The sequence below is a fragment of the Zerene cesonia genome, chromosome 16, assembly GCF_012273895.1.
Source record: "Zerene cesonia ecotype Mississippi chromosome 16, Zerene_cesonia_1.1, whole genome shotgun sequence".
NCBI classification, from domain to species: Eukaryota; Metazoa; Arthropoda; class Insecta; order Lepidoptera; family Pieridae; genus Zerene; species Zerene cesonia.
The window spans coordinates 192,444-213,865 of record NC_052117.1 but is presented as its reverse complement, the minus strand read 5'-3'; the positions used below and the strand labels follow the sequence as shown (position 1 = coordinate 213,865).

Genomic DNA, 21,422 nt, shown 5'->3' with positions numbered 1-21,422 from the left:
CGCGTTCAAACAAACAAACAAACAATCAAACAATCAAACAAACAAACTCTTCAGCTTTATAATATTAGTATAGATTTATCGATTCAACATTGCAAGCAACATTACAGTATTAGATTTATTTCCAATAATAACATTCTATTTTACTCGTAAGTTTAATGGGAGAAAAATAGGATTTAAATCACAGCTTATTAGCTCATTTCTGAGCTGGTGCAAAGTTTGAAAATCGAAAGTTACAAGAACTGAAACATCTGAACTGATAACATCCTCCTTTTTTGAGAACGCCAAAAAGATATGTAACCTGTCATTGTGGCCTTAAGGTGTTTATGATATCAGCTGTATATAAGTGACAGGTACATTCCAGCCACAGGAAATGAACAATGTACAATTACTCTATTTTTGAACTGCTGCACACACGAAACATTTTTCGTCTGTCTGTCTGTGTGTCTGTACATTCGTCTATCACCAGGCTGCATTTTGTGATTGTGAGACAGATAAAATTTTCAAAAATTTTCAGTGATGATGTACTTCTATTGCTGCTTAATTAAATATACATGTTGCCGTTAAATTGCCGCAAATAACAAAAATATCGGTGTAATGTTTGGGACTGTCATAATTTTCTTTCCTTTTTGTTGGAACCCTTGCCGCGAATCTGACTCACACTTGACCGATTTTAATTTTATATCTTACGGACAAATTAGTTATTATTCATTAAAATAATCACACTATTATTATAAATAGGAAAGTTTCTTTGTTTGGATGTTTGTCACCGGATTTTGATGAAATTTCATATACAGACAGAGTATGAGCTGACTTGGGTCATAGGATACTTTTTAACCCGATTAAATGCTCCTTTGAGATAAAAAAGGAATCTTGATATCCAGATGAAACCGAGACAAGCCTAGTGTTTCATATTTGTAGAAATAGTTATTTGTCACAATAGATGGTGTTAGGTGTTCTTATATTTATATATTTAAAAGATTATTTTTAACTGTTATTTCCATTGCAATAAGCTCTAATAGTACTCAAAAGTAACATAATCAGACAATAAACGATTTATCCCTCAGATAATACCAATGTTATATACACAGCATCGTAGGGTTAACTACAGTATTAGAGGCACATAAGTACATAGGAAGTCTCACATAACTGTAGATGTGGACATCTGCGTCACTTGTGCAGCTGCCGTAACTGCAATCAAAATTGAATCATACCCTTTTGAAATAAGGTGTATTATTGTGTGCTTCGTACGTAATATTTTTGGGGACAAATCGCGCCCGTCTTTACGTAGAACCCTTCCGCGTGGAGCGTGTACCGTCAGCATAAACATTTGAATATATTTATTTTTCATTTTATGCTTGATATGTTTATCGGTAATTCGTTTCTTTGCATTATTGGGACCATGTAGATTAATTTCACAAAAAATATGAACAACTGTCAGATAAAATCTATTATATATATATATATATATATATATATATATATAGATTTTATGCATTCAAAAATAATAAAGACAATTTATAATAAATCGTATTTACTACCTACTTACTTTACCTCTACTTATTGTCTTAAATGCTGAATACTTTTTTTCTTTTAAAGTATGTCTGAAATAAATATTACATCCTTAGTTGTTATGCTATCGGTATCCGTAAATAAGGGTTGCGAGTGTCGCAAGGGTGCATGAGTCAGCAACTGACCAGAGTCCGGTAATCCCGCCGTCCACACGTAACGCTGTACATATTGTGCTATTTCACAGATGTGACCAACCTTTTATTTTTGCAATTTTTACAAAATTTTATTTTTTGCAGTTTTTACAAAAATATAATTCGGATACTTAATTCAACGCTTTTGGCTTCCCCGGATGAAGATCAGCGACACATACATACCAAATATATTGTCTATGATTAGGCCAAGTTGGAATTCAGGAAAAAAATAACGCGAATAGAAACAATTTTTTTTTTAACTAAAACACTTACTACTACTTATAATAAATAACAGTTTTCATTCGTGTCTCGACGCGTTATATACTTTAAAACATTAAAATATAATGAGTTTGCAAATTATCTTAGAAAACTTTGCGAGCTGAGGGCTCCAATTTTTGCTAGTGACTATGTTATGAAATATTTTCACCTATAAAGAGATGCGTAAAACCTAGCTAATCAACCCATTAACACTCACAATTCCGAACCAAATGTGTCGCACCTCTGCTTCAGAGTGATTTGCAGATTGAACGACGATTTCATTCAGAATACCCTCGCTATGACAAAAGTCTTCCTTGCGACAGAACACTCAATAGCACCCGCACTAATTGAAGACCCCGACATCTACATAATATCAGACACATATCTGTCAATTTGTGGTAAATGGAGGTGATATTGAATGCTAAAGATTCAATGGGTCACTATTGTACTATGGAATTGATAGTTTAAATGTCTTTTGATGTAGAATGTATATCTTATAGAGATGTTGTTGATGATATATCACTTTGTAATGTCTGAAAACTATTGCAATAAGGCTCTTTGTCACGCACAATATGTTAATAATATAAATGTATGAGTATTGAATACGATTTCAGGGACAGCTAATAAATACAGTTAAATCTGTGTTCGTTCCTTAAATAATAACATTCAAAATTGTCTAATTATATGCATTGATTAATAAAGTCCTGAAGTGCTATTCTCATACTAAATACCAACATACGTACGTCAATAAGCTTGATATGCGAATGTTTATGATAGGGTTGCGCGAAACCAATAAATTGCATTGTTTAATAAATCAACACTTTCCATAAAACAAATATTTGACACCCATATACTGAAAAGTGAAAATACAACCCTACAAAAATAACGGGATAGCGTAAAGAGTTTGTGCGGAGCGGTGGATGCGTGGGAGTTTAATGTGTCAAACATTCTCATAGATTTGACCATTGTTGATCGTACTTTTTTTCTAAGGAAGTACGGCCAATAATGCTTGTGGTTTGAGTGCGCCTTAGCGTATATGTTTGTGGGCGGATTTGTAAATAGTTTTGTTTATTTGTGAGTCGGTTCGATAATCATTTCGAAGTATAACTCTTTTTGATAGATACGTATGTGTTCTATAGCTACTTAAAAATATTTTAACCATGAGCGAAATGACGTAGTGGGCATTTCCTAAAACTTTGCAAGAGCTTAGTTTGATAGAGTTATAATTTCGCTTCTAGGAAGACAAAAGTCTTTGAATTTAATATTTATAAATAAAAGAATTAAATATTTATAATAAACTTATGTGTTATAAATGATAATTAATATGAATAAAAATAGGGTGCAAAATGAATATGTAAGCAACATTTTCAAAAAAAAACTAAAAGATTAAAGCTGAAATAAACATTCCAAAATTCGACGAGGATGAAATCTTTCAACCAAGTTATGATTTCATTTGCACCGCATAATAGACGTGTGCCCGATATTAGAAAAAAATATTATTAAAATTTGACTAAATGGAAGTTTGTCGAATATATTGTCCAGCGCGATGTCTATTTCAATCCTTTGCTCTAATTCCATCTTCCGAGAATGATAAATTACTATTGCAATTCACTATGGGATTACATGTGCAGTTTGGGCCCATCATTGCGGTGAATGGCCGATTTTTTTCGTTGACAATTGCGAAAAAGATTTGGTATTATCTGATAAAGTTGCATTCTGAGTGCTATTTACTTATACAAATATGATTTACAACTTTCTGGGAAGACACAATGCTCCCGTAGCTGCAGCTCAACTCTTGCCTATTATTTTTTTTGATATAGTTTTTTTGCACACAAGTGTAACGAGGATGAGGCATGTAGGGTTGCCACTAGGAATAAGAAGTTACTAGTTATATGATATTTGCGTCCGTATAATATTGAAGATAGTTAATTAAATTTATGAAACTATAATCTCAATTTCTTATCGAGTTTAAAATGCAAGCTTCAAATTAAAACACTGCACAGTTTTATAATGGTTTTATATGGCTTATTTACCATTATGAGTATAACTAACAGCAACATGCACATAAAATATCCCTTATAACTCTTTGGCTATTATTTTTATTATTATGTAATACTTTAGAAAAGAGATTATATCGTTTCCGAATCAAATTCAGTAATTCATTTAATCAAATAAACCTTTTAGTCGTCATATTTTATAGTAATTATAAATGATTTATCATCGGGTCCAACAGTAACAAAAACAGAGAGGCAGCCAGTTAATTTTCGTTTTAAGAACATGACTTTAACTACAAACTGCAAGCCCTGAATATGACAGTAGATAATTTCAAAACTGTGTCCGTCATCTGCGGACAATGCCCACTATTAACGGATTATAATCCGCAAAAAGAGCAGGTACAGTTGGCGTTGAGTAACTGCCATGGACGGAAGCGTTTTGATGCTGTATGTTTTACGACTGGAATAATAAAATTCGTTTTAAGCGGATTAGACAATGATTTTTAGCTGAAATAGAATGTTAAGACGCGAATTACTGGCGTATATACAGACATCAAATAAAAAGAGAATAATAAAAGAACCTCTATAAATAATATAATAAATAAATTGCATAATCCGTCAAAAAAAATCTTTAATTTCTAAGTGTACGAGTATAATATCATAGCAAAAGTTCGATATGTCATCTATATAGTTAAGATTACTTTAGGCAGGCTTTATCGTATGTTCCTACGCCGTTTCAGGTCTTAACCTCAAGGTAATAATACATTTCATATAACAAAGGACCAATAAATGAAAAATTATCACCAATGAATAATTCGCATACAATTACAATTGCAGCAGTTATACATCATTTTATATTCCATACAGTATTAAGCTTATACTTTGAACCCTACTAAAATATTTGCGCTAGGCAGATGCAAAGTTGTCAATCCCATGAGACAGCAGGGGATTATCCTCAACAATAACACTGACGTGACTGGCCAGTGGCCGAGCGTGTGTTATTTTAGCTATCAAATATGCCTGAAACGTGTCCCTGGGACGCTATCAGCGATATATGGAATGGTGTTTTGGTTCTCTGGTAGCCGATTGTGTACCTTTTGGCTTAGAATTGTGGTGAAGGAAGGTCTATGTTAAATTAATTATGGACACAAAATAATAGAACTAAGTATTCCAACTAACCCAATCATTTTATCTATTTTGGTATAGAAAATGGTAGTATGAGTGAACTGAAAAGTCATGCGCTCTCTTCCCATATGGTAATTTTAATTTAATGAACGTTAACATCAAATTTAGGTAGGATTCATTTCAAAGCGACAAAAGATTCTAGGTATTACACGATCACAACTCTAGACGTAGTTTTTCTGCTTATCAATAAGTGAAATAGAAATTAGGAAGCTAATAGCATGCAATTAAGTTCAAAGTCCAAACAACAACGTTGTTATATAAGTTACATGAGTTAATGTGAAATTCCCAGAAGTTTCTGGTTTTAACTTTGTTCTGCCCATAAATTAAGGCAATTGCATTTACCGCTACCGTCTCATCAATAAGTCGATAAAGGTGTGATCGCACACCACCTTTCTGCCAAACAGACCACACTTGGTGCAGGACCGTATCGAATGAGAGCCGAATGTGTCAATCATAGTACCGCTATCGAATTTGCGGGAACTGTGGCTGTGTGAATTGCAAAATTTGCGAATTTTACATGGGAATGTCCCTTTCATACTTTTGTTGTGAATAAGTGATAGATTTGTCAAGGGGTTTTTATCAAACGACTTTTACAAACGTGATCGTAATTTTATTCTGAAAGTAGGTACTCGTAAGCCAATCTACTCTAATATATTTCTAAAAAGTTTTATCGAGTTAAGGCAATGGACCAACTATTTAAAGATGATTTGACTGCGTACAGTTAGCCTGAAAACCGTTGTAGAATCGGGTTTCAGTACTGTCAGAGACAATTCTTTCATATGAATTAAAACTGTTGGTATTGGAATATTTATAGCCAAAAAAGTATGTGTACGAAATATTACAAGTCTCCTATTACACATTGAATAATGGATTTACACATTCTTCGTTCCAGAATTTAGAATACAAACGGAAGATTTGAATAAAGTGTGAATTTCGCCAAAATTTACCTCTAATAGAAATGGTACACATCTTACAATTTATTCATGAAAAGTCTGCTTTTGTATGCGGAAGATAAACCCTTTCATTTGCAGCTTAATCCCTGCTCTACAATTGACACAATCACCAGAACGCCTCCTATACAATTGTTACTAAATATGAGATCCGCAGTTAGAACATTTTCTACCTTACTCACCTGTAATATGGTTCGACTTATCTCACGGGGTAGATAATCCGCGAAGTGGCGCGTTAGCACCTGCCTATTCATACATAACGGTTCGACTGTTTGTCCTTTTGTGATAAACAATACGAAACATGGAAAATAATAACTGTCAATTGAATTTTCTAGTCAAGCAATATTTTCTGCATTGCTATTACTTCGTATACGTGAAAAGTTTTCTTATGAATTGCTAAAACCTAATTTTGAATGACTACAATTACAAATTTCAGCGATAACTCAGGCCGCCACACTCCAGCCTGCAGTGAGTCAAGGCTTAATCTCGAGGGCCATGGCGTCCCTCGCGCAGATGCACCAAACGGGACCGCATATCAAATATAGGAAATCAAGAAACCCACTCAATGGAAATCCATTTGCGAAGGTAACATATATAGATGTTTTTCTCGATTGCCTAAAAAGGGAGTGTAGGTGCAAAGGACATACTGCCTTCATAACATGTTTCGATTTAATTTTTAGATTTATAACAAATGTTTTTCTTCTCTTTAAACATTTCTCTCGTATTGATTTATTATTATATAGTCACATTTCTAATACTACTATGCATTTTACTCTAGCGTCTCGGAAACCTATTGGAATTCAAGAGAAAAATTCCTATCATGTTTTCAATTTTAGCGGGGGAGAAACGTTTTTTTTGATGTTTATATTGTAAAAAAAAACAGGGATATGTTGTATGTATGACGAATAGTCTTAAATAGTTCTTATGTGTTTGTGTGTTTATTTATTTATTTATTATGCTAGTCCGAAAAATACAAAATATTTTTTTTGCATAATATCTAAACAAATTTTATAAAGCTGAAGAGATTGTTTGCTTGATTAAACGCTCTTATCTCAGCAAATACTGGCCCGATTTGAAAAATTGTTGCAGTGTTAGATAGCCCATTTATTTAGGAGGACTTTAGGCCATATAACATCTGGTACGCGTTGTACAGCTGGTTTGTTATAAACATAATCGGTCCAAACTTCCAGGGCGTAGTGCTAAAGACACTGATCAAAAAGCCAAAGAAACCGAACTCGGCGAACCGCAAGTGCGTGCTCGTGCGCATGTCGAACGGCAAGGAGATGGTCGCGTACGTGCCGGGCATCGGGCACAACTTGCAGGAGCATAACATCGTGCTCGTCAGGGTTGGCCGGTGAGTTGGTGGGACTTCTTCAACCGACTTTGAAAGAGAGGGGGGGGGATCGATTGTATTTTTTAGCGGTGTATTTTTTTTGTTTAAAATAGTCACTTGTAATATAAGTGTGTGTATATAATACATTTAGGCATATAATTCTTTCTCTGTCTATTTAAAATCTGCGTAACAATCCATTGATTAGTTTTAAAGATCTGCAGCATATAATATAAGCACAGACAGACATAGGCACATATACAATATAGACATTGGACTGGGAAGGGTAACAAAGAGAACCTGTCATTTTCGTCACCCTTCCCAGTCCACTATGGCTCCTCCGGCTACGCAACTCACCATACGAAACACAGAAGCATTCAGCAGGATTGATGATAGGAATAAAGATAAAGACTAGGAAGGGTAAGGAAAAGGATATGGGGATCTGGCTACCCCACTCACCGAACGAAACACAGCAGTATGTTATTTCACGCTAGTTTTCTGTGGGGGTGTAGTACATCTCCGCCGCGAGCTAGCCCAATTCGTGCCCATGCGTACTCGCACACACCCACATAGAAAAACGTTTATTTAATTGCCTATTTTATTGTTTCCAGTGTGAAAGATTGTCCTGGAGTGAAATTGAAATGTGTTCGAGGGAAGTACGATCTACCGCACGTCATCAAACAGAAGGTGTAGTTTAGTTAGCCATGTGTATGTAGTTAATATATTAGTTTAAGATGACACTTTTGTTTTATTACTATTTACTAGATATGCCTTTCAATTTGTAGGGGTCTAGGTTCCTACGTATTATGACCGCCTCTTTGGTACAGTGGTAAACACGTGAGCGTAGAACCGAGGGGTCCTGGGTTCGATTCCCGGTGGGGACAATTAAAAAAAAATGTCTCGGTCTGGCAGGACACAGAAGGCTGATCACCTACTTGTCTATAAAGAAAATCGATCAGTGAAACAGATGTATATCATCTGCCCCATAACCCAGTAGGGGACACGGGACTTCACTTTTTAGGTTCCTACGTAATACGATGTTATCAAAGACACTGCCAAGCTCAATCTCGTTTATTGTGACATACTCCCTATATGTATACTAAAGGGTATAACGCTGTCTCGCTTGCACTATGTCGTGCCGGCCTTCTCGCACGCTATGTGCGACTTTACTCGGCTTTAGTTTGGAAAACAGTAACGATTAAGAGTTGTTTATACGATGGTATATGTTAAAGTTATGGTCGTAAGAGTCAGTTATTTATCGATGATAGTCCAAAAGTCAAATATTGTAGACAAAAAACATATGACTTAAGATTTTACTATAACACAAAATATCTTGTGGAGAACGCAGTCTATCTACATCCGAAAATTCACTCAAATCGGTTTACTGCGACTGTAGTTATAGCACACGACGCACACAAACTTTTTTTTATTTATCATTTGAGTATATTAAAATAAATTATACAGTAACATATAAAACTTATTTCACGGAATCAAATACATCAATGACATTTTAAAAAACAGAAGAAATTGAATTAAATAAATAGAAACGTTTAAAGGTAGACTAAAAGTGATAACTCAAATAAAAATACGATTACATAAGAGTGTAACAATGAAGAGTATTTATCGAACCGCGATGGGTTGCGCTTGCGCAAGCCGCGCCCATTTCACAATACAGGGGCGAAGTTTACAGCTCTTATAAAACGTGGTGTTTAATGCTACCGGAGCTTTTACGAGTTTATGACTATATTGTTCCCTTTTTTTTAAATAAGCTATTGGTCTTGGAATTTTGTAATAAATTTTGTTAAAAAACACGAATTGTATCAAAATACGGTTACTATTATAGACCCGCGTTATCGATACCGATATTCTTATGAATTCTTATGAAATTTTTTGTGCTTATCGGATAGGTCTGAGAATCGACCAAAAACTATTTTCATACGTATAAATAATATATGCTTATCATATTACTCTATTCTTATCATATACTCTTAAGTTATCCAGAAGGTTGCGATTGCCGGGTCAGCTAGTATAAGTATATAATCACCTCCGGCTTTGCTTGCATGGTCAAATGAGTAGATAGACAGTGCTAGAGTTTTCTCCCTTGGTAGTTCCGGGATGAAAACTTCTATGCTTTTTCTCGCGTCTGAATCTATCTCTGTATAAATATCATCCAAATAGGTTTAGTAGTTTCGGTGTGTAGAAAAGTCAAGACACATACAGAGGTACTTATGTATTTTTAATATTAGTCAGGATTAATTCAAGTCATCAAAATTTTCCGAAAAACTGTTTTTTGTCTAGTCGTCGCGTGAATGACCTTTTTTTACTTCTTCCTAAAACGAGGTGGTCCAAAAAGTTTTTACTTATTTCTGGTACATTAGATTTCTATGACTAAGCTAGACCACCGGGACACTACCGTGCCATTGTTGCGTCACCTGGGATTACTCGTCCCAAAGATAATCGCTATTCTGTATTCAAACTATTGTTAATTTGACAATTTCTTACGTTTCGTACTTAACGGTAAAGTTGGATTTAAAACGCGTTTTTGTTGGCGTTTTGTTTTCTCTAATGTAATGTATAAAAGTGTTGTTACGCGGTATGCGTTACAAGACTCCTCCGAAACGGCTGGACCGATTTTTATAATGTTTTGTGTGTATATCGGGTCTGTCGCCTAACATCTTTTTCATATTCTAAAATGATAAGGGTGTCCAAGCAAAATAACGTTTGCTAGGTAAACTAGGTTTTAAAGAAATAAAATCTTATATTTTATTTACTTATTAATATTTTGATAACAACCTAAATCTATCTGAAAACTTATCAAAGAATATTAATAATAATAATATAAAATTAACAGAAGATTAATGTATTAAAAATTATATTAGCCCAATTGTTAACGGTTTTTAAGATGAATGAACTACGTACTGTATCCTGAATTATGTTGCAGATCAAAATTAACTTTAATGGGCATTTATTTTATAACTTATTCACAATATTAGTATGGTTTTAATAAAAGTTTGGGGTAAAAATGAAAAGATAGATTTTATAAGAATATCGTATAATTTACTTACAAGCTAAGCAGTCTGTCATTAAACTTAGTTTACAATAAATAATCTTATACACAAAATTGCACGCGAAATATAATACAAAAATACGAGCTAGCCTAAACATAACATAATCCTAACAAATGCAAGGTTGCTGACATCTACTGCACGCTCTCGACGCCAATTGACTCTTCAATTTAGCGACTTCGTTTTTCAGATATGTCACTTTTAGCGCCAAATGGATCTCGCGCAGCTTCCTTCTATCTCGGCTCTGTTTCGCCGCATAGTTGTTCCTCTCCCTTTGCTTTCTGTATGAGTCGTCAGCGTTCTGGCTGGTCTGCACGGCGCGGCGCATTCTTGGGTTGTTTCCGAGTAGAGTGCCTCCGTTTTTCTCCGCCATAGCTCGTAACGCGTCCCGTTCGAACGCCTGGAAGTCAGGATCGTCCGATAGCGAGTCCACATCCATCATGTAGCTCGGTCGCTTCCTCTCGTTCACGGACACCGGGGAGTCCGGGGGGGAGATCATCCCGGAACGTAAGGGCGGGCTCGTAGGTATCGGCGCAAAGCTGGAACAGCTGGATAGCGGCGATGTCTCCGGCACTGGCACGTACATCGGATAATAACTCGTGTTATAATAGGGTACACTTTCACTTTTGTACTTGGTGGAGAGATCGAGGGCGGTATCCTCAGCGTAGGGCGTCCAAAGGGCCATTTTGGTGTCTGTGATGTTAACTGTCGGAGGGTTGTCGAGTGACTAATGCTAGTGGACATGCTCACGCGCTTTTTGTACGCAAGGGGCGGGGCTTAGCGCACCCCAGTGGAAGGGTTGTTTACCTGCCGTAACGGGACAGACGCGTGACAATTCTATTGTTTATTGCGGTTCCCGGTTGCGATATATTTTCATTATTGCTGTGAATTGTTATGAATTCAATATCGAGGTATTGTGAAACTGTAGTATTTTGTTTTAAGGATGTTGTTTAAAGTTGCTTAACAGATTTGTCCCCCCTACAAATTATACTAAGCATTTTACAAACAACTCGTTTAAAATATATCAAATACTTAACTTACAAGAAAAAGATAAATAATATTGAAATTGTTGAAATTGAATCATTTTACATTCTTAAACATTTTAAAAGGTCACTTCTAAACACAAAACCTACATACCTACATAATTAAAATATGTCAAAACAAAATAATAACACTTAACCAAAATCTCCAATATCTAATCAGTTAATCTTGTTTTTGCATCCCCAGCGTAACAAACAAGGAGTCATTAAGTAATATGTTTTGATTGTCACTTTATAATCTGTCTTGTACAAAACACGCTTAGCTAATATTGGTAAACATACAACCGTAATTACTATTTGCAAGATGTTATGAAGTTTTTTTATATATTTTACTATATATCTGAATACATAGGCATCATTTTTGTTGAGGTCATAATTAATAAATAAAATTCTCGTGTCAATATAATGTTAATTCCCATAGTCTACGAAACAGCTGGACCGATTCTTATGAAATAATGTCTGCATATCGGGTAGGTCTGAGAATCGACCAAAATCTATTTTTCATAGCCATTAGAGTAAGGCAGAATAGCGTTTGCTGGGTCAGCTAGTTGGTATATAATTTTTTTAACTCTGGTACCAAAGTTAGGTATAGACCTCCCCTCATATATCGTCGCATAATTATAGTAAGAAAATTTTGTATGCTTGGATGTTATGATATTTTATGCATTTATAAACTTAACGTTAACTGTGAAAATATTTTAATTATGTGTCAGCAATCAGTATATATTAGTAGATATTAAATCGAGCGAAATGAAAATCGAGTAAATATTAAAAATTTATTTAATCTATTTTAAATTGTCGTATAGTAATACTATTAAAAAGGTATTATTGTTAATAATTTATAAATTTAAAGCTACTCTTATAAACTCATACTTATTAAAAAACCTATATCCTACTATCATACTTCATATCATATCATACTTAATCCTACTAATATTATAAATGCGAAAGTTTGTAATGTGTGTGTGTTTGATGCTCTTTCACGCAAAAGCTATTGAACCGATTGCAATGAAATTTGGTACGTAGATAGCTGGACAACTGGATTAACATAAAAGCTACTTCTTATCCCAGTATTCCTACGGGATACGCGCTTACGCGGGTGAAACCGCGGGGCGCAGCTAGTAATTTATAAATTTAAAGCTACTCGTATAAACTCATACTTATTTAATAAGCTATATTGGTAATAAATGAGCAGATTTTGCACATAATAAAAAAGTCAAAACTCGACACAATCATACAGCATAATTACGAAGCACTACCGGTTTTTTTCCTCAGTACCTCATATAATGTATACAATCATTGGGAAACAGCATTTGGTCGAACCATTAGCCAATATGATCGCATTGAGATCCGTCCGAGCGAATACTTGGCAACTGTCGTTCTACTTCCGTATATTTAACAAGAGTTTTTGAAAAATTTGGGATATTCTGCATATATTGGGTTTGAGATCAAACTGAGGCAAGATTTTCATAAGGTACACTAGGTTATTCAAGTACCCTTATGTATATATGCTCATGTATTAGTACAAAATCTTGTAACGTTATGTTTAAATGTGGTTCGGTTTCGCTTCGCCAGTATTTCACCTTTCTGATACATTTGTCGAAATTATTAATTAAAACTTAAATTATAGCTGTTATAGGTAAGTATGATTAAAACAAGAAATGACAATCCAAATACTCAAATATATTTATTTGTCAAAAGCATAAATATCAATGTCCACAACGATTAAAATATTCAAATCCACAAAGAAATGATTCCCCAAAACAGGGATATTTATTTCAAAATACTTCTAGAAATCTAAAGAAGGATTTAAATCATAAAATAATCCTGAGCTATACGGGAATACTGTTAAATAAACGACTGCGCAAATTTTATTACCCATAGACAATCGGGTGGCGGCACGCGTCAGCAGATTATAAAAAATATCTCTACCTGTAGACTACGTCGGCGAGTAATTGGGTAAAGATGTTTAATTTAATCTTTTTATTGATTCTGGAAATGGTTGGAATCAATAAAAAGATTATATGGGGATTAAATATAATAATAGTACCAAGTAATATGTATGGCTACTTACTCCATGACTCCGTAGGTTTCCAACGGATTGTCTTGATCTAAGGAAGAACATTTGTTATGATTTTGTCCCATTTATCTGAATCTGGAGTAGTAGTTATTTTTTTATTTTATTTCGTATCAAAGTAGCGAACTTACTAACTTATGTTTTATTATGACAAAACAAACGTTTTGACGAAACGAGAATAAAATAAGCTGTCATTTACATTTTCAAAAATTTCCCTTAAAAGAAATGCATATATTATTATCTGCAAAAGGCGCCATTTGCGTGTTATTTTTTTTTAATTCGACGCAACGACAGGCAGTGATTTGCAAAAATCGTCGCCACTCAATGAAAGGCACCTTGTAAGGAATTAGGATCTTAGAGAAATTTCGTGACAATAACTGTACAATATGCAAATGGTTTGTTCTCAAGGGATTAAGATAAAAGGGTGTCTGTTTGCAGGCCATCGCAAATATTTTCTGAGAACGTAAGTAACGGGCCTGTTTGCTTTCTTAAAACTAAATCTCGGGGGACGTGTCGACATGAAACTGTAAAGATGGCGAGTTTCGTAAATTTTATCTAAAATAATATTTTATGAATCAATACTAGTTGTAACTTTGTTATATAATTAATTCATATTGCCATAAATTGAGAAGAAAATATATGCGTTTCCATTTTACGTAAATTCTCGTAAATTATGTAGATTGTAGGTATATTAAAAAATTGGCACCTCAATTAAATTCATACAAAAGAATTTAATCATCTTCTTCATACCTACTATGTAAAGAGGTAGGTTGTTATTTATTACATATGCATACTTTTTAAACAAAACCTATTCAAAAAGGGTTGTGTGACTTCAAAAAGTATGAAACTTAAAGTATTCCTCATGCTTTATGACGCTCTATCTAATATACCATAGGTATATTTATTGTCTGCTTTCATAACAATTTATTTAGTCGAATATAGATCGGAAAGAATATTATAAATCCCAACAGAGGGGTTGCACAGGGCGTTAACGTAATTGTTAATATGAACAGGGGTGCAACAAGGGGTATCGCCCCTGGTTACACAACCCCTTGCATTATGTTTATCGATCTGATAGAGAAAATAGCAGTCCGTGTCTATAGGATCGGTAAATAATATCTGTACTAATATTATAAAGAGAAACGATATCTTTTCGATTATATGTTACGATCTAACGCAAATTCTAGATTCGATTCAAAAAATTTCCACCGTTAGTAAACATTTCAATTATATACATCTAACCCAGATCAAGTCGTACAGTTTATTCAAGTGAGATTGAGATTCAGAGCTGATTTTAATTCGTTCATGCACAATCTTACTTATTAGGAAAAGGAAGTTTTATTAATTTAAAACTAGTAGAAAGCCAAGCGTGTCTATATATAAAGCCAATATTATATAGCCGATGATCTCAACGACTATTTCGATTACTCAAAAATTCTGATCTCCCTGAAATGATCAGAATTTTTCAGGAAGTATATTGCTTTGAAAGCTAAGTAGGCTTTAGGCAAATAAGAGCGCCAGTATTTGCCAAATATTGACAGCAGACAAATAAATACACTTTCACTTCTTTAATATAACCCATTTAAAAGTAAGTACAATATAATAATTTTTCACAATATTACATACATTTCCTTATCGATCTAACCATTTCACAAAAACCATCCAACAGATTATCTAATAAATACAGCATTTGTTGAAAAAACAATAATCATATTATGGTATAGATAGCATCTCATAGACACGCATCAAGGTGCGAAGCCATGTGTCGCCGTCTCATGACAATCCTTTTATTGATATCTATTATCTTTGGCCACGTGACTACATCCAGACGTAAGTATTTCTACAGGAAGGTAAACAAAGAAGCAACGCAACGTTCGTCTTATATATATAGCTTCTTATAGAGGTAGGTGTCTTTTTTTTTTTGTTTTTTACATCCAGGCCTAATATAAATCGAATAAACCAAAAATCATTCAAATGGAGTGTCCTTTAGGCATATGAAATCGAGAGAGTAGAAGAAATTCGATTGTTGAGGCGGGATCGAATGAAGCCGAGAGCGAATGACGCGGGTTCGAAACTGCACTCCTGACCGTTTTTTTCTATTCTTTAAAATTTCTAATCATTAAAATCGGTTCTGTTTTTCTTGATTTATAGTAAGGGTTCTAACTAACCCTACTTTCTTTTAAAAACGAACGGGTGTAAAAAAATATTGTTCTTCCTTACAACATAAATCAAAATAATTATGCCAATTATTATTATATGTTTGTTTTATTTAATCTCGACAAAATCTTGACTGGTTTTAACGAGCCTTTCAAAGTCAGATAAAATTAAGCAATAAATCGGGCTACTCACTTAAATGAATATGACTATTAAAAACTGTTTCCCGCGTTAATCTTATAATTGTAGATACATTCGGCAGATAACAGCATCTATGTCTTAGAACCTAAGAAAGCTGAGATATATATGTAGTTTTATATCAAGTGCATTGCGCTTTTTGTGTATTTTATTTCACATATTCAGAGAAGGTACACTTATACACCTCTAACGTCGAGTTGCTATTGGTTGAGCGCCTCGTAGGTATGTTGCGCAAGCGCAGGCCACGCCTATGGCACGCTCTATGTTAGGTAGGCGTAGTGTATATATTATAATTTTTTTGCGAAATTGAAATACCCAAGTACCGTTCAAAATAGAATTTATCGATCATGAAACTTAACATCGTAATGGTAGTTTAAAATTTAAATAAACTACATACAACATTACAAACGATCTTAATGCTTTATTTGCATTATTTTAAAGATATGAGCTACGAATAGGTACGTTAATAAATGTGGGACATATAATGAAACACCAAAATTTATCATTACAATTTTATTATTCAGTATTTACAATTTTATTATCTTATTAACATTTCATAGACATCAATCAATCTTTATCCTTATAAAGTTTCTTTATAGACTATATTTTTGCAGCAATATAGATTATTGACTTTACAAAGTTTAGCACAATTTTAAATTACAAATGTCTCTCCCAATCTTCCGAAACTAATAGGTTCCGTTACTACTCCCTGAATATTATTACTACTATATCACAAATGTTCAATCAACACCGACATTGTCTTTCACATCGACCGCACACGCTCCCATCCAGCCTAGCTCTCAACTCCGCCAATTTCTTCTTCAGAAACGTCACTTGGAACGCCAAACGCACCTCCCTCAGCTTCCTCCTATCTCTGCTCTGCTTCGCCGCGAAATTATTCCTCTCCCTCTGTTTCCTATACATGTTATCCATCGCTTGCGTGCTTTGAACCGCTCGTTTCATTCTTGGATTATTGCCGAGTAAACTGCCGCCATTTTTCTCCGCCATAGCCTGCAACGCATCTTGCTCAAATGCCTGGTATTCCATATCATCTGATAGAGACTCTGTGTCATAGAAGTCCTGTGTCTGATTCCAGCTCTTTAATGAGTCTGGAGAGATTTGAGATGTGGGAACGCGGTATGGTTCGTAACTTCCTTCGTAATAAGTATGAGCTAATGGTGAAACGGATCGGTAGACATCTGGGGGCTTTTCGGCTTTATTATGTTTCGTTAAGTCTAAGGCTTCGTCATTGTAAGGTGTCCAGAGAGCCATTTTGCGTGCGCTTCCCCTAAATGTTTAAACTCAATTGATAAATGGCCTGTGGCGAGTGGGGGCGGGGCTGGAATAAGTGGTAGGGTTGATCCCTTAACGGGACATTACGGGGTGTTATTTAACCGCAATACAAACTTGGTTTGCGAATGTCGTTATGTAATTATTACATATTGTTTAAAATTTGTTTACGTTATATGTAATTATTGTGTTTTGTAGTTTAATGCAACTATTGTGTATTTTAATCATTGTGTAGATTTATGTAACTATTTTCAGTATATTCACTTTCTAAATGCCTAATTTATATGGATCTTAAATAGATTGATAAACATTTGAATGACATGTAGGTACTTAAATTTAATTGTAAGTTTCATTGCATTCAAATGCTTTATAAATGAGAAATAAAGAATCCCTACATAGTATAAAACAAAGTCGCTTTCTCTGTACCTATGTCCATATGTACGCTTAAATCTTTTAAACTACCCAACCGATTTTGACGGTTTTTTTTTAATAAAATGAAGTTATTTAAGAGGAATTAACGCGTGCGAAGCCGCGGGCAAAAGCAAGTAGAAAATATTTTATCACATTGCTACGTTTTGGAAAAATGACGCGGGTTCGAATTCCGCCTCGTGACCAAATTTACTCTTTGCTTCAACCATTTTCTGACATGTACTTTTATTATTGTACCTCTACACCAACCGACCTACATACACGCTGCTGATATAGCACCATGCGAGATGCGACACGCGTTCATAATTTCTTTGGTCACAAAAAATCCTAAGTATAAACACTGATTACATAAGTCTCTTATTTCGTACATATTCAAATACTTAACTAATATTAAATCTAAACACGGATATCTTTTCGACTATTATGATTAGTGTAGAATTACAGGCAGCTGTTACGATGAATCAGTATAACAGTTTATGTCTCATTGTGAATACACATAAGTGTTATTTTTCCCTGCATGGTTTATAGCGGTATGCCACGCGCCTGCATTTCGAAAACCCTTCCTCATTCAACTGTCTGCTGTCAACATTTTTTTTTTATTCTACATTCAAACTACTAAAAATATAGGAATTTTCTTACAACTAAAATGCTAAGAATGTACATACTTAATAAGGCGCTGACTTAAAAATATTTTAATCCCTTAAATAAAACATCCTTATGACATAATTTAAGTAAATTATGTAATTGTATAATTGTACAATTTATACATAAATCGAAATAATCAAAATAGAAAGTAGATAAATATCTATTACTAATTAATTGTATTAATTTACTTCTTTCCTTGCTTTCTACATACTTATTTCTTAATAATAGGCATTGTAAACTTAACTAGGTACTTATTATTTTACATCGTACGTATATAGTCTATGTCACTCCGTGAAGTTGCAGCTTTCTAATAGAGAAAGAATTTTTGAAATCGGTCCAGTACAAAAAAAACAGAACTTTCATCTTTATAATACTAGTTTAGATGACTCGAATATTTAAATAGCAAAAAAACCACAATCAAGATGTAGAGAGTAACACTAAAACGAAACAATATTAAAACCATAATTAATATCAAAAGACAATCGAAGCGCCAATTTCCCGGAACACCAGGGAATCACTAATCCCCTCCAGCCTCAGCCTAATCCTACCCGTCATAAACAGTTCCTACCATATTTTATTGTCTTAACGATAAATTGGAGATTAACTGTTCATTTACAATTGCTTTGAAATCAAAGAAAATCCTGAATGCTCAAAATGGAAAGAAGATTAAATATCTCCGTGTACCAAACGATTTTATGTTAGTTCTGATGTTAATCCTATCATAGCTAACTAGCCGAAGCTTCCTTAAACTACGGTATATAAAAAAAATCGGCACACATTGCCGAGTGGTAAGTCGAAAACGGCTGTAATCATTCTGATGATTCCATTTCTTTTAATATTTGTTGAAGATATAAAAAGTGTTGTGTCAGATTCTGGTTTTTATCCGACATTAAAAGTGTCATTGCTTCAAAAAAAGTACGATACCTACCAATTTAAGAACCTTCATCTAGCTATAAAACCTTATAGATCTAACATTATATAAAAAAAATATATGTTAAATAGAGGTATGTAGACACATCAACAGATTAAAGCATTATCATTACTACACAAAACGAAAACAAAACGTATATGGGATATGGCAATACAGAAACTGTAAAAAAGAAACTGGTATTAATAAGAAGCCTTATACGTAGCATTGACACTAAACCATAGATAATTCGTATAATTGAAACATCAAAACTGCTTTTTAATAAAAGAAATCCGTCTCACTTAAAATGATTTTCATTATTAACCCGTTGCTGTCAGTCACATAATGCGGATGGGACCACCAATGGACATAAGTTATGAAAAGATTTCAAAATGGCGACCGGAAACGCACAATACACGCAAATGGGGACATCACAGTTGCTTCCTTGATGACGCTTCGATACACTTTTTGAAAGGTTATGCTGGACATGCAATTATCTATGGGATGTAATTTTTATTTTTTGCTCGCCCTTGTATGACACATTTGGCAATATCTATGAGATTATGATTCTCTTTAAACCTATAACTATTACTCCTGCATTAGTTTTTTTTAAGAACAAATTTTAGGTACATATTTTCATACTGATATTCTTGAATGAAAATTTTATAAGGATACGTAAAATTTTGAAATTATTTTAGAACCAAACAAACAAAATATTCAAATGATATATCACTTATCTTAAGAAATACTTGCGATAAAAGTTCTTGCGTTCTAGTTTACATAGTTACTTATTACGTACTTTTAACATTTCATGTATCTTATCTCTATATATTTTGGGTATGAAATATGAAATACCACCCAATAATACAATATCAACATCATAGGTATCTATAAAATGTGCAAAATTGTTGCCAAAATCTGTAAATAACCCGTTACTCCGAACCACATAAAGATGTTTTCGAAACCACAACGTGATTTATTGTGCGTCAACAATTGAAACGTCCATTCTTCAAATATAATACCAATAACGGAAGTATAAAATGGATATCAAACAAGAATTAAAGGAACAGTTATTGTGATCAATCTTCAAATGTCAACAATAGAGAAATGGACATGGACACCGCTTTACCGCAGTAAAGGGTAACTGCAACTGGTAATTCTTGCATTATATTCGTAAAGGTATATTGTAACATTTCGTTTAAGTATTCTGCTCAATTCTCTTCCGAATATCAAATGAAACAAGTCAAAATATTCAAGCACAGAAAAATAGGAAATAATGATCATAATTTGAAAAATATGTCATTAATCTACGTTGAACTTTATTTTTTAAATTACACACAAATCAAATCTAGCTCCATAACTAAAAAAAAATTTGTACTTTTAATTTTGACAATTTCTTACCATTGCGTATGGTTGAGCCATAGAATATGTAAAGCTTCCGTTTTCTAATAAATTACATTATTATATATAATAATTAATTAATATATTTTTTCCTTTTCTTTACTTTTTCTATTACTACCTTTCTTCTCTTAGTTATACAAAATTAACCACAGACAAACTAGAAATCCCGAAAGTATGGTATTCGAAAAACGGTATTCTAACAAAAATAAATAATAGTCCTACAAAGAAATGTATGCAAATTGTATAATTTGCATTGTTTGCGCATTTTCGCAACAGGGACAAAGGGTTGGCCAGTTGTATTGACAATTAGTCTAATTTCTACAACTCTACGGCGTGTCGAATTGCGTTCTGTCTAATGTACAACAAAACATCCTTAATTGTTTATATTTAATGTTCCTATTGAAAGGAGAAAGTTGCTAATTATTTATGCATTTGTAATGCTTTGCAATATATTCGCAGCGCGGTCCAAATATTAGACAATGATATTTTGACTTTTTGAAAAAGTTACGTTAATAAGTTAAAATATTTACGTACCAATTTTGTTGCTTCTTCAAATAATTAGAATACCAATGTTTTTAATCAATTTCCTAATAAAAATTGCCACTTAATCAACCAGTTAGATAGTAGATGTTTCCATAACAATTTCAAGACATTAGAGAAATAAGAAAGTTATTCTTTTATGCAGATTAAAAAAACACCGTCTCGATGTTAGACTATTCTGTGTTCATATATACTTAGTCTGGCCATAAATACTGTTACACTTAATTATAAAAAAATATTACATTTGAATTTCGAATCT

At 33.7% G+C, this 21,422-nt stretch overlaps 3 protein-coding genes across 3 annotated transcripts in view; 1 reads left to right on the top strand and 2 right to left on the bottom strand.

Moving 5' to 3' along the window:
- The window catches only part of LOC119832856 (40S ribosomal protein S12, mitochondrial), a 9,730-nt gene extending 1,575 nt beyond the window's left edge, over positions 1–8,155 (top strand). The window contains exons 3-5 of the mRNA XM_038356651.1: positions 6,524–6,672; positions 7,278–7,441; positions 8,029–8,155. Coding sequence (XP_038212579.1) covers positions 6,524–6,672; positions 7,278–7,441; positions 8,029–8,110 — 395 coding nt within the window. The 3' untranslated portion in view covers positions 8,111–8,155. The remainder of the gene's footprint in view (positions 1–6,523; positions 6,673–7,277; positions 7,442–8,028) is intronic.
- A 2,436-nt stretch (positions 8,156–10,591) lies between these two features.
- On the bottom strand, positions 10,592–11,167 carry LOC119833022 (thyrotroph embryonic factor-like). Its single transcript, XM_038356892.1, has one exon. It carries the CDS (start codon positions 11,165–11,167, stop codon positions 10,592–10,594), a length of 576 nt encoding a protein of 191 aa, XP_038212820.1.
- Positions 11,168–16,695: 5,528 nt separating this feature from the next.
- LOC119833021 lies at positions 16,696–17,223 on the bottom strand. The gene has a single exon (XM_038356891.1). It carries the CDS (start codon positions 17,221–17,223, stop codon positions 16,696–16,698), a length of 528 nt encoding a protein of 175 aa, XP_038212819.1.
- Positions 17,224–21,422: the final 4,199 nt, after the last annotated feature.